The sequence below is a fragment of the Emydura macquarii genome, unplaced genomic scaffold (assembly GCF_026122565.2).
Source record: "Emydura macquarii macquarii isolate MOO-44397 ecotype Brisbane River unplaced genomic scaffold, CSIRO-AGI_Emac_v2 contig_3296, whole genome shotgun sequence".
Taxonomy (NCBI): domain Eukaryota; kingdom Metazoa; phylum Chordata; order Testudines; family Chelidae; genus Emydura; species Emydura macquarii.
The window spans coordinates 683,413-696,419 of record NW_027133433.1 but is presented as its reverse complement, the minus strand read 5'-3'; the positions used below and the strand labels follow the sequence as shown (position 1 = coordinate 696,419).

Below are 13,007 nucleotides of genomic sequence, written 5' to 3'. Positions count from 1 at the left end.
CCCCCCAACTCCAGGCTGCGGGTCCCCCCAGCTCCCCCTTCATCCCATTACCCCTGCCAGCACCTGCCGGGCCCCATACTAAGCTGTGTGGCGCAGCAGGGGGCTGGGACCTTGTGTCCGGACCCCTCTGTGCTGCCAGCTGCTGCGCTGAGACCCCGGGGCCTATCCCCTCTGTGGGGCACTGGCCCTAGATGGGGTGACTGGCTGGCTCAGGGGGGCAGGGAATGGGGCACGGGGCCTTTCCCCTCTAGGGGGTGCCGGCTCCTATCTGGCCCCCGGGCAGCACGAACAGTAAGTGACTCTTGGTTGACCCCCCATTCAGACACCCCTGCCCCCCACCCCCATGTGTGAAACGAGTTTGCCAGGTCTAAGGTAAATTTCCAGGTGCTGCATCACCTCCCCCTTCCCATCCCACCCCAAGGCCCAGCACTGGGTGAGTTCCCCCCCCCCCCAGTCCACTAGAGGAGGGTGCCTGAGGCTAGAGAGGGTATGGGGGAGGGGGGAGATATGGGGGGCTCACTCTGGGGATGGAGCCAGGAGTTGGGCATCAGAGGCAGCTGAGCTTCCCCCCCCCCAGCGCTAAAGTCCCCTGGAAACTTTAAGGGGAAGAGAGAATATTGTGAATTATAGGCTGCCCCCCTAGGACTGAGCCGTGGGGCAGCAGCCTGCGGGGGGAGAACGGGACACACGCAGCTTCCAAACCCCAACGGGGCGGTGCCCCTCTGCTTGCCCCCAGGCCAGGGGGCTTGGAAGGGGGCAGTGGGGCAGACCCCAGCCCTGATCCAGCAGAACCCAGGAGTCCGGGATTAGCAGCTGCTCAGTTTCCCCCCTGCCCTCTGCCCAGAAGGGCTCTGTCTCTGGCAGAGCAGGGGTTAACACCTTGGCTGTCTCTCTCCCAGGCCTGGGGGGGAGTGGAGAAGGGGGGGGCACACATGGGCCTTCCAGCCTGTGGCTCCATCCCTGTTTACAAAGGACCTTTCCTGTTCCCAGGGTCCCTGCCCTGCTGCTGTTGGTTCACTCACCCCCCCGCCCCTGCAGCGCCGGGAGTCAGGGGCAGTGGCTGGGGGTGCGCGGGGGGGAAGAGAACCTCTGGCTAGGAAGAAGGGAGTGAAACTGACCTTGATTTCCTCTGCCCCCTGCTAGCCCCGGGGCCACCCCATCACCTACCCCCAGCTCTGCCTGGGTCCCACCCTCCCAAGCCACAGCCCCACTAGCCCCGCCCTGGCACCCCCTGCTGGCTGGCAGTAAATGGGGAGACAGGGCCCTGAGAGCCGGGCGTCTCGCAGCTGGGATGGGGGGGGGGGGAGGGGAGAGGCATCTGTGGGAGGACCAGACTCTCTGCTGGGCACCCAGGGGAGCAGCCGGGCACTTCCTGCCCCTGGGGAGACCAGCAGCAGCAAACTACTCGGCAGGAGGGAGGGGCACTGGCAGAGCTGTGGGGGGACCCCTGGCACTACAGCAGGGGGTCAGGATTGAGGAGCACAAATGTTGCTGTCCAGGGGGGTTTCTGGTCCCATGTAAGGGGCTCTGTGAGAGTCTGGCCAAGACCAGCCCCCCTTCACCCCACCCATGGGGTGAGGGGAACCATCCCCGCCTTTGAGACCAGCCGGCTTCCTCTCCCTCTGTTTTGGGGGCTGCCTTATGATTCTCCATTCAGCCGTGAAGTCCTGTGACATTGCCGGGTACAGGATTGATGGAGCGAACAACCGCATGGCCCCCCTGCACCAGGCCGAGGGGGGGGGCGGGGGGAACTGCTGCGGGGCCTGGCTGTGGAGCGGAGAACCCAGCCCAGAGCAGATTACCAGCAAAGCCCCCGCTGGAAAGTTACTCCAGCCCAACCTTTCAAGTAGAGGAGGTACACAGCATGTCAGCTGCCTACGGACACTTACTCAGACTTAAAGTAAATTTAATGTGGTTTGTCTTAATTCCTTGCCAAAGTGAATTAAACTAAACCCCATTTAAGATCATTTCCACTGTGCATAGGCACATTCACACATCGGCTTAATGAATTCACTTTAAATACTCACCTTTATTTAATTTGGATTAATTTGCCCCAGTATCCTGTGTAGACAAGCCTGACCCCAGCCCCTCCCGAGCATGAACTGGCTGAAGGAATTTGATGCTGGGTGCCTGAATGCCGCTGGTCCATGTCCCAGCTGTTGGGAGAGGCAGGACCCCAGCCCCACCTTGTGATATACACAGAGCAGGATTTTGCCCCAACGGCACCTACTTCCAGCAATAATTTCTGCATGCAACAGGTACAGGCAGGGGCCTGAAGGTCACCCAGCCTGGGAGGTTGAAAGGGGGTCTCTGCCCACAGCTCTGCAAAGGAAATGCGGTCTAGTGGTTAGAGCAGGGGGTCTGGAAGCCAGGATCCTGCCTTGTATCAACAGGATTCAGACCACTTCCTACATGTGGGGCAGCTCTGCCCCCTGGTGGCTGGATTCCCACCTCTTCTTGAGCACACATGGCCCAGCCTGGATTAAGATCTGGATTAAAATCTGGATTACAATCGCCCCCGCTTCTGAAGTGGGGGCACAGGTGGCAAGGATCCGGGGTGCAGCAGTGACAGGGGGAATAAATTAACCCTTCATTAGAAAAAAGTCCTTTAATAGAGTTTTTTTTATAACTTAAATAACTTAGATTGAAAAAAAAAAGGATAAAATACCAAAGCGTCTTAACAAAATGCTGGGAAAAGGGACAGTTTTATTCTAAGCCTGCCTGGTTCCCCCCTCCCCATCCACCCCCACTTCCCTCCCTCCCAACACCAACTAGTCCATGATTCGAGCCAGGCCCCACGTCCCCCCCCCACCCCTAGAGCCGCCGCAGCGCCCGCTTTTTGTCCGTCTTCTTCTTTGCCAGCTGTTTCTTGTCCCTGTCGCCAGCATGCTTCTTGGCCATGGGGCCTTCGCCCCCGGCAGCCAGGGCGGCGGCGGAGGAGCAGGGGTCGGCAGGGTCCTTGCTGGCTCCCCTCAGGCTGGAGGGCTGGGCGTGGATCTCCGTCAGCAGGCGGGCCCGAGCGGCGTACTCCTCATAGTTCTCCAGCAGGAGGCGCCCCGCTTCCTCATTGAGGGCTGACTCGGGGTTGGGGTGGATCAGCAAGCACTTGATTGTCTGTGGGGAGCAGAGAAAAGGGCTGGGTTAACCCGAGCTGAGGGGGGGTCCCCACAAGTCCATTCCCAAGGGAAAAGGTGTCTGTCTGGTTTTGATTTGGGGTGACTAGCCAAGGTGCCAGCGGGCTCCCTCCAGTCCCATCCTTTCTGCAGACAGCTACATCTGGGGGGGTCAGGACACCTGGGGGAGTCCCCCCCCCCACACAGTTTGTCTCAGCAGGTACATGGCAGTTACCCCCTAGCTGCACCCACCACAGCGGGGGGGGCCCCTACACACCATGGCCAGACACGTAGCAAACTTCCGGCGCTTTGCTGCTCTCCCCCTGCCAGCTGATCTAGTCTTTTGAGGCACCAACAGATCCAGGGTGCCCTGAAAACCAAGCCCCACTGAGGCGCCCTCAGAACCGAGGCAGGCGAAATCAGCCGGCATCCACCGCAATCCCCACCCTCAGCACTTTTCTGCTGCCCTTCTAGTCAGTTTCGCTTGCAGTTAAGGGATCCAGCCACCAGCTACACACCTGGTTTCTGTGGGGGAGCTGGGGACGGAGCATGCCAGCCAGGGGAGCCGGCTGTGACCCCAGCTTTTGAGGGAGCCAAGGCAAACCCACTCAGGGCAGCTTTAGGAAAGGCTGCCAGGCCTTCCCTCTTCGGCCCCCCCCCGCCCAAATGGAACTGACAGTGAAAACTGGAGATGCGCCCGCAACGCCATGACAGGCCAGAGAGACTCCGCTGCCGAATGTGCAGGAAGGTGCCCAGCCGGCCCGGCGATGGGCTGAAGCCTGCAGGCAGCCCAGTGCAGTTGGGTCTCTAGTCTGCTCGGCGCCTCGGAGCCCCTAGCGCAGGATTGGAGCCACAGTGCTAGGTGCTGTACGCACACACGCTCCCGCCCCCCCGAGTGGATAATAAAGGCGGCTTTGCTTAGGTCAGTGAGAAGGTCTCCTCCTTTACTTCATCTGTAGGGTCCTGCTCTGGCCTCCTTGCCCGCCCCGCCCCCCCCATCCCCTCCCTCATGCCAGGAACTGTGCCCCCCATTCCACTCCTCCCACCACGCCAGGGTCTCCCATTCCCCCGAGCCCCAAGGCAGATAGACTCAGGCCCATCCTTCAGGAAGCCGGGGCAGCAAATGCCTAGCACCTGCAGGGCAGCGGCCTCAAGTCGCTGGAGGCCACAGGCAGCGTGACCAGCAGGGGAAGCCTGCTGTGCTGGGATGGAGAACCTGCCATTGCCGCAGCACCTGTCGTCCTGTCCTCTGCTCCCGCCCCGGCACTGAGATGCGACCGCCTCTGGGGTGGACCGTGGCAGTCACAGAGCCCAATAGCAAAGGGGGACTGGCAGCTTCCAGCAGGCCGCCTGGGGGGCTATGGGGTCGTTTGCACTCTCCTTCCTTCCCACTGTAGCTCAGGTGCCCTTTCCATGCTCCCCACGTCACTGGTGCGAGAGCCGCTGCTCTGCAGCGCCCATCCCGCATTCCCGCCTTAGCGTCCCACGTACCAACCCTGTCCCAGCGCCCTGGGCTGCAGTGCGCCACCGACTGACCTTCCCCGCGCCTGCCCCAGGTCAGCGCCAGCATGGGCCCCCTTCACCCACCCCAGGGCCCCCTTCATCCACCCAGCTCCAATGTGAGCTGGACAGCAACCTCGGGAATGGCCAGTCACATGCCATCCTTGGGGGGGGGGGGCTCTGAGGGGCAGGGAATAGACAGCTACATCCCCAAGCTGCCCCATGGACCTGGGGGGGCAGGAACAGCCACAGCACAGTGCCCCAGCCACACCTGCAGTGGTGGTGGGAAATTCCCAGGGGCAATGTGCATGGATTTTACACAGCTGGCGCAGCTGGCAGGGATCCTGTGGAAATATCTGACGATCAACCCCAGCCTTACACCAAAAATCACACACACCTGCCCTAAGCATCCCCCCTGCCCCACACACCTGGTGACCCACCCTCCCAGGAGCTGCCCCCTCACATGGGATCCAACCTGCAGCTGTTCAGAGAGTCAGGATTTCCGTGGCCAGCCTTGCTCTGGGGAGCAGATGGCTCATATGGAGATCCTGGCTGCACATGAGCCCCCCCCAAACTGGTACTGGGCTGGGGCACCGACTTGAACAGCTTGCAGAGAACTCCCCAGAGCTGCGGGGAAACTGAGGCACAGCCAAGGGACGCGACAGCTGAGATCAAAAGGCAGCACAAGGAACAGAACCTAGCTTCTCGCTGGATCCGGCCTCCCACAAGGGAGAGTGGAACCGCTGTTTCGAACCAGAGTTGTGTCTTATGCGGAGCCTTCAACTTACCAGCAGCACATGCTTAATGCCCAGCTCTGCCTTCCAGTCTCTCTTGAGGACGTTGACGCAGATCTCGCCGTTGGCGCCCACGTTGGGGTGGAAGATCTTGGTGAGGAAGTAGCCCTTGGGCGGCGCGGCTGGGAAATCCTTCCCCAGGATGAGCTTCATCCGGAAGACGCCCCCGGCATACGGCGTTCCCTCTGCCAAGGGAGCAGAGCAGGTGAGATGGGATCCAGCCCCACACCTCCCTGGGTACATACCCACCCCCAACTCAACCTTTGGAAGGGCCCAGCCCAGAACAGCCACATGGACTAGGGGGCACTGTGCTGCAGGGGGAAGATGGCAGCAACTCACAGCTGACCCACAGGGGAGGGGGCAGGGATGCGACTGTCCTGAATGACCCCCACGCACCTGGAAGGCCCTGTTGTGTGTTCAGGGAGGCAGCCCAGCCACCTCCGGGGCGGGGGTAGAACCCTCTCCCGGCACGCCTACACAGCAAGTTTAGGACAGGAAGTTTAGAATCCTGCATCCTGTTGGCGTTGCAGAGTAATTACTTCCTGCACCCGCAGTTCCCTGAAGCTGGGATCCAGGCATGACGCTGGGGTCCGCCAGCCACACCTGGGGAAGGCAGCTCCTAAGTCTGAGAGGTGCTGCTTTCTGCACTGGAGTCAGCGGTGACTGAGGGGAGAGGGCGCCCCCCGGCCTGACGCCCCCCAGCACCACACTGGGGTCAGAGCAGGGATCACACCCCAGAGGCAGGACAGGCTGCAGTCTGTATTCAGGGCTCAAACCCAGCTGAGGGGGGAGGAAAGCCACACCTCCATGTAGCTGCTAGCCACGCCCCCCCATCTCACCTGGTCCTTCGATGGTGACCTGGACGTCTGTGATGTCCTCCTCATTGGGGAAGACCTTGATGCCCTCCGGAGGGTCCGACGTCAGGGTGGAGACCTCCTTGTAGACCAATCGGATGACGTGGGGTGGCAGGTTTTCCACGTTGGAGTTCTGCAGGGGAAGATAGGTGTGGGTGAGTCAGAGAACAGGGGTGCTAAGCAGAAGCATTCGGGGCCATGGCTCATCCTGGGCGTCTGGAGACCATCGGTGCCCCACACAGCTCTCCTGGGGTAGCAGAACTGTGCCAGGGACAGGTACACTGGAGCCCTGGGGTCAGCACCGGCTGCGAGAGGAGATGCCCCCACCTTGCTTTCTGCAGCACAACCCCGCCAGCACCGCGCTGGGAAATCAGGGTCAGCACTGACTGCGAGAAGAGAGCGCCCCCTATTGAGCCCCCCACCCTGACCCATGCCAGGCCCATGGTCTCCTCTCACAGCGTTCTCTCGGCCCGATACAGGATGGTTTTGAGACCCAAGATCTTGCATCCCTAAGTGGTAAGAAACGCAGCTTGGACTTGAGCCTCTGAAATCAGCTTGGCTGGACTCCTGGCTTTATTAGGGCCCCTCTAGGTCACCCATTAACTCATCCCCCCAATCACACCAAGAGAAAGTCGCGGGATTGGGGAAGAGGAATTGTGTGGCTCTGTTGAAGATGAAGCCCAGAGATTACAAGGAAAGGCTACCCATCAGCTTTGGCCACCCACTGATCTCTTCCCCCTGCCCTAGTCCTGTCTTGGGATCTGCCCGCAAACCAGTGGCCACAGCTAGGGGACAAAAATTGGTTTTACTGTAGCTAATCAAGGGGCTGGTCCAGAGGATCAGTTGGAACCTGAAACCCTGTACTCATCCCCAGAAGCAGCTGAGCAAAATTCCCACACAACTGTTCCCCCCACCCCGCAGAAAGGCTCTCGAGGGAGTGAAGTTCAGCTTGTGAACCATTCACACCCCACACATCCATCATCAAGCAGCAGCATCTTCCTGAGTCTGCAGGCTCAGGGATTCCCTGTTCAGCCCCCTGTAATTAGCAAGACTCTGGTCAGTTTCACAGGTGCTAAAGGTGAAATTGATAGTGGGGACAGGACCCATTTACAGGGCCTGGGGATCCTAAAGCCAAGGGGATCATAATGCAACCAAGACCTCTCCTCCCCGTTAGACCTGTAGGAGCGAAGTGGGGAAGGGCGGTGGTGGGGGGCAGAACTTCAAAGAGATTGGTCAGGTAGAGAGATGGACACCCTCCCCCCCATTCTAGTTAACGGTGCTAACCAGGACAAAGCCCCCCATTGTGCCAGGGACACAGGACCCTAAATATTATTTTTGTGGGGAAGCCCCTGCTACGTGCATTCCTCAGTTTTCGAAAGCCACGCCTGGACTCTGAAGATGCCAGGAGCACTCAAGGCAGCTGGATTTCAGTCTCAGCTGGCCTTAGGGGACGAGCTTCAGGGGAAGCTACAACCAGCCCCACATCCAATCCCAGATCAGGGGCAGATTTAGCCCCACCAAACCGCTTTCCCAGGAGATCAGACGCCTCTTCATGGAAGAGAGACAGGCTGCTGCAGGCTCTGCTGACCACACACACCCAGGGCGCCTAGTCCAGGGGCCTGACCCTGCCTCAGATCCAGCAAATCCCTACCATGTCCCTCCTTGGCCCCTCTGCTGGGAACAGGATGTGTAAGTGCCAGGCTGGAGTAGGGATGCCACCTGTCCCTGGGAAATCTTTAAGGGCGCTCAGCTAGCCATCCAGTTTTATGGGTTCCGGATCATCCCAGATGTCCTGTTTTTTGTACCTTGGAGGTGGCAACCCTAGGTCCGACACAGATTGAGACCCACTAACTCATTTCATGCCAGAGAGGACAACCCAGCAGCCATCAGACAGGGATGACTTGCAGGCACTCCTGGATTGGCACATTAGGGTCAGAGAGATACTACAGGCTCAGCTCCCCATAGCAGCTTAAGGGGACCCCCCATGTACCTCCCCTGCCCCCAATCTCAAATCAAGTCAGTTTTACACCTTGCCCCCTTACAATCAGCCTGGGGCATCAGATTTGTATCCAAAGAGAGGAACTAAGAAGCCATCAGCCAGGTCATGCCAGCAAGAGTGTAGCCGGACAGGAGGCAGCAAATTACAAAGTGACTTGCGCTTTGCAAAGGGGTAGAAGCTGCCTCCTTGATCCAGCCTCTAAAAGGTAAATACAAAGGAGCAACAAAGCCAGGAGGCCCTGGATAAAGGAGGAGTGTGTGGCCAAGGCAGGCCAGGCCGGTAAAGAGAGGTTCCTGGTCCCCTTGCAGCTCTTAGGTAGATCCCCCAAGACCATGATCGGCGCAACGTATTTCTGCTACAAGAACCACCAGCTTCTATCCGCGGTTAAAATGTCCAAACCACAGACACACCGTGGGCGCTAGGCCCTGGTGAAAACATCGGGGAGCCTTTAAAGACCTTTGCTCCGCGTTTTGTGGCAGGTGACCTAAATGATCCGGAGGTGAGCTACATAACAAATATGCCAGCCAACCTTCCCCTAAGCTAGCCTGTGAATATCAGGCTGCGCTGAGCCATCACACAGCGCAGTCTTCTCTACACAGAGGGCCTGCAGTGCTGCACATCAAGATGTTTTAGAAAGCATGCCGCATTTGCTCCACACGGCTATACCCGGGGAAGGAATTAAGTTGTAGCCACATCTACACAGTTTTAGTCACAACAACTCTCCATGGGCCAGTTTCCACCTCAGAGGCCTACCCCTGTTAAGTTAGGTCACGGTTTTTCAACAGCAGCTAGCAATCTGGAAGTGCCTAATTTGAACCACCTCTGTTGGTTTTCAGGAAGTGTCCTGGGGGGAGGAAAAAAAAATCAGCTCCCCCCATCAAATCACTAAGTGCTTTTGAAAAATCCTGGCATTTGCTGGCAACAAAATCCGGAGGTGAAACATGGCCTGGGGAACAGCTAAACATTAATAGCAGGTTATCTAAAAAGCAGGAAATAAGAACCACCTTGGTGCTCAGGTAGGTGTAAGACCCTTCCTATCTGCACTGGACTGACAGTGGGACCCCATGGCACACACCAGTCACCTAAACTTTTCTACCAGGTGTTCTTAAACCATGCAAGATCAGCAACAAAATCCACTAGCCCAGACACAAGACTAACAAGTCCAGTTTATAGATGCCTCAAATCAACCAGCTGAGTTGGTAACTTTGTTACTCAGCTCCCCCCGCAACCACGCATCATGACAATAATTATAATTTTATGCTCAAAATTACACACAATTTATCAGGGCAAGTCACTGGGATCATGCAAGGCCTGTGTAAGAAAACCATACCCCTCGCTGTCCAGTCCTCTCCAGAGATGAGCCAGCACCCCACAGTCAAGACACACACACACATACATACCTGCCATGCTTTCAGATCCTCCATACAGACAGCATGCAAGACAGATCTAAGCAAATTAGAACACCATTTCTTGTCCCCATAGCGGCACCCAACAGAGACACATTTTTGAAAGGACATGTGGTTGTCAGGTTACCCGCAGATTTAAAAAACCTTATACATCTTAGGAGCAGCTTTTGTATTATCGATATTAAAGGAGGCAGCAAAATTAGACCCACCTCTAGCAAACGTCAGACCCAACAAAACCTATATCCTTTTTTAAAGGCAGCCTTTACTGATAACCCATAAAAAAAACATGCAGCCACCTTTCATATCCCTCTGTTCTAATAGTCAAACCCATTTGAAAAAAAGCAGTTATTTAATAAATGAGGCACAAAAAAAACCCAAGTCAACTTTCACCCCAAGTTTAGAGCCTATTAAAGTCTCTCCTTTTAAATAAGCACCGGCTACAGCTTTTAAAGGACCAGATGCCCCAATCTTGGCGGTTTTTGCCCCATTAAAGGCCTGTTTGTTCTATTCTTCCTGAAGCACCAAATTTACCCTTATTAGACCTTAAACAAATTGTTGCCGGCGTTATTGCTAAACACAACTGTTGCATTTGGCTAGTGACTCCATGCACACAGTCGGCCCCAGTGTTAGGCCCCTATATTTCAACCTTAAAAGGCTAATGGGCGCCAACCCCAAATTTCCACACCTCATGCACCCCAAGCCCAGATTGCAGCTAGGCCCTACTAAAAACACAACCAGAGCTGCTGCTGTTATTATCGATAATAAAGCTGCATGCCCCATAAGGCCTCGCTATCAGCTTTACCCCTTTAAGGGGGCACAGGCAGCTGCGCCTTACAAAATAGGGATCAACCCCTCCGAAAAATTGCTACCCCATAACCTGGTGGGTGCCTGGGGAAGGCAGAGATGAAAGGAGCAAGAGCCACTCACCATGGTGGTGGGTCTGGCCGAGGTTGGCAGAGAGCAGGGGTCCCCTATGCAGGCAGGGCACCCCGTAAAATTGGGGGTCACCCCCCCTAGCCCTAATGGGGTGGTCCAACCCTACAGAGACCAGCCCTTTGCTCTGCAGGGTGGGGAGAGGCAGGATCTCCTCCCACACCTCCCCCTCCCCACCTGGGCCCACCAGGCTTCCCCCTTTCCCTCTAGCCAGCCCCCCCAATCTGGGCTGCTCCCCCCTTTCCTCCTCCTCCTCCTCCTCCTGCCCCCCCCCTTGCAGGGATTCCCCCCTCCTCCTGGCTCCTTTCCAATCGCTCCCACCCTCACTGGAGCTGGGCTAGTACCCAGCAAGGGACTTTATAGCCTTTGGCCTAGGCCGACCACGCCCCTTTCGAATCCCGGCCGCCCAATCAGGCCCGGTGGAACGGGGAGGGGGATTGCGCCCCCTCCCTCCTGCCTTCCCCGGGAGAACGTTGACAACAAATGTCCGCGACGGGCGGGAGCCAATGGGGAAAAGGGTGAGGGGCGGGGCCAGCTGCCCGATTGGCTGGATTTGAATATGAACGCGAGAAGGCGGCGGTTGAGAGGCAGGAGGGAGGGGAGAAGAAGGAGCGAGGGTTGTTTACCCCTAACGGTCGCGGAGAGGGGCGGGGCAGCGATTTGAAATGCCGGATTGACGGCCGCCGGAGCCAATGTGGGCGAAGGAGCGCTCGAGGAAGGGGGAGGGTGGGACACCCATGGCGATCCACTTCCCACACAGGGGCGGGGCCATTAAAAAAGAGAGATAGCTGAGGGGGCGGGACTTCCCGTTATTATGTTGAAAATGGCAGCCCAAGTAGCCAATCAGAGTGGAGGCAGTGACTACCCTCCGCCCACACTTATTACCACCTTATAAATATTAAAATATGCAAATATGGGCTCAGCCAATCAGCTCGTGAAATTGGGGCAGGCGGGAAGAGAATTATGGTCACCCAAAGGAATCACCCCACCCTACTTTAGCCAGCCTGCGGGCTGGGCCACAGGGCGCCGTATGTGTCATGAGCCCTATAGTGCCAGGAAGGGAGGGAGATTCCCTGCTAAACCCGGCAAGGCTCAGGTCAGCAGAGACATCCCAAGCACAGCTGTGGGGTAGGGGGTGTGGGGCAGGCCCCAATGCGGTGCTGAGGGGTGCTGGGTGGCAGGGAGACCAGCAGGGGGCTGGCCCCGATGCCCCCGGCCGGTGCTGGGGGGTCGCCTGTGCCCCATTCTTTCACCATAAAAATAAAGTCTGAGGCCTGGTTTTTGTGGTGCCCCTTATAACACCCTCAGGTTGCTTCCTGGGCATTAGGGTGACAACCAAGGGGCCTGGCCTCGTCCCCTGATGGGCGGCTCCATCCTGCCGGGCCAGGTGGACACAGAATCGCTGCTCCCCTGTGCTGAGCAAGGGGTCCCCGTATAACCACCCTTCCCACATTAACCAGTCCTGTGCCCCACCCCACAGGCCAGGGCAAGGGATCTCCCTCTAACCAGCTCCCGCACCTCACCCCAGTGGGGCTGCGTCCCAGCATCAGGTGAGGGGGTCCCCATGTACCCAGCCCCCGTGCCCCACCCCAGAGGGCCCACATCTGCACACCATCATGAGTAACAGCTGAGAGCGAGGGGAGAACTCCAGACCAGTAGCAGGAAACATCTGTTTATTCAAAAAACCCCAAATTACAGCAAGTCCAGGGAACTTTATAACAACTTTATTTCTCCTTTAAATACATATGGAGTCACTGGCCTACGGGTTGAGCCCAGAGTCCGTCAAGATTTGTCGCACCCACTGGCGTGGTCACCTGATTGATCGAGTCATTAGTTAATTAGTTTTATTATGATTAATTATTAGTTTGGTTGTTGTGGTTTGTTTTTTTGCTTGAAACTCTGTTTAACCTGATTTGGTTCCGACGCCTTCCGAGTTCTGTGCGATCCAGTCACTGCATTGTTTTTGTGGCTCTCATCGACATGGATTGCCGTGATCTGGCTGGTGTGTGTGTGTCGCCCCCTGCTGGAGGGGATGGGTCCTGCTCTGTGTGTATTGTGTTAGTTCACACACCAGGGGCTGCGATTCCCCCTCGGGCCCCACAGGCTCCCACCCCAGTGCTGCCGGGAGTAGGTGGTCGCGGACGGTGATCTTAAGGCACGTGAACCCCCTTGACAGGCCTGGGGGAGATCAGAGCCGGAAGGGCTATCCCATCAACTCACCTCCCCCTGCCTGCTGCCTTGGGTTAGGAAGGGGCTTCCCCCAAAGGGCAGGCTGCCCCCCAGCTGGACTTGTACCTACCTCGGAGGCAGCTGGTGCTGTCTGCTGTGGGAGATGGGATCAGCTGGGGCGGTGGGGCCAGATGCTGGGCCCATGGGTCTGATCTGGGGGCAGGGAGGGGGCCGGATAC

At 57.6% G+C, this 13,007-nt stretch overlaps 1 protein-coding gene across 1 annotated transcript; it reads right to left on the bottom strand.

The window, feature by feature from the left end:
• Positions 1-2,593: 2,593 nt before the first annotated feature.
• UBE2S (ubiquitin conjugating enzyme E2 S) lies at positions 2,594-10,816 on the bottom strand. The gene is made up of 4 exons (XM_067532717.1): positions 10,594-10,816; positions 6,247-6,394; positions 5,402-5,592; positions 2,594-3,114 (listed from the first exon to the last, which is right to left on the bottom strand). Exons 1-4 carry the CDS (start codon positions 10,594-10,596, stop codon positions 2,815-2,817), a joined length of 642 nt encoding a protein of 213 aa, XP_067388818.1. The 5' UTR covers positions 10,597-10,816; the 3' UTR covers positions 2,594-2,814.
• Between the last annotated feature and the right edge of the window lie 2,191 nt (positions 10,817-13,007).

What these genes read in the sequence shown, in the direction of transcription:
- UBE2S (XM_067532717.1), bottom strand. An exon ending in GGTCACCATCGAAGGACCAG is followed by an intron (nt 5,593 to 6,246) that starts GTGAGATGGGGG and finishes CTCCCTTGGCAG; the next exon opens with AGGGAACGCCGTATGCCGGG. An exon ending in GCATTAAGCATGTGCTGCTG is followed by an intron (nt 3,115 to 5,401) that starts GTAAGTTGAAGG and finishes TGCTCCCCACAG; the next exon opens with ACAATCAAGTGCTTGCTGAT.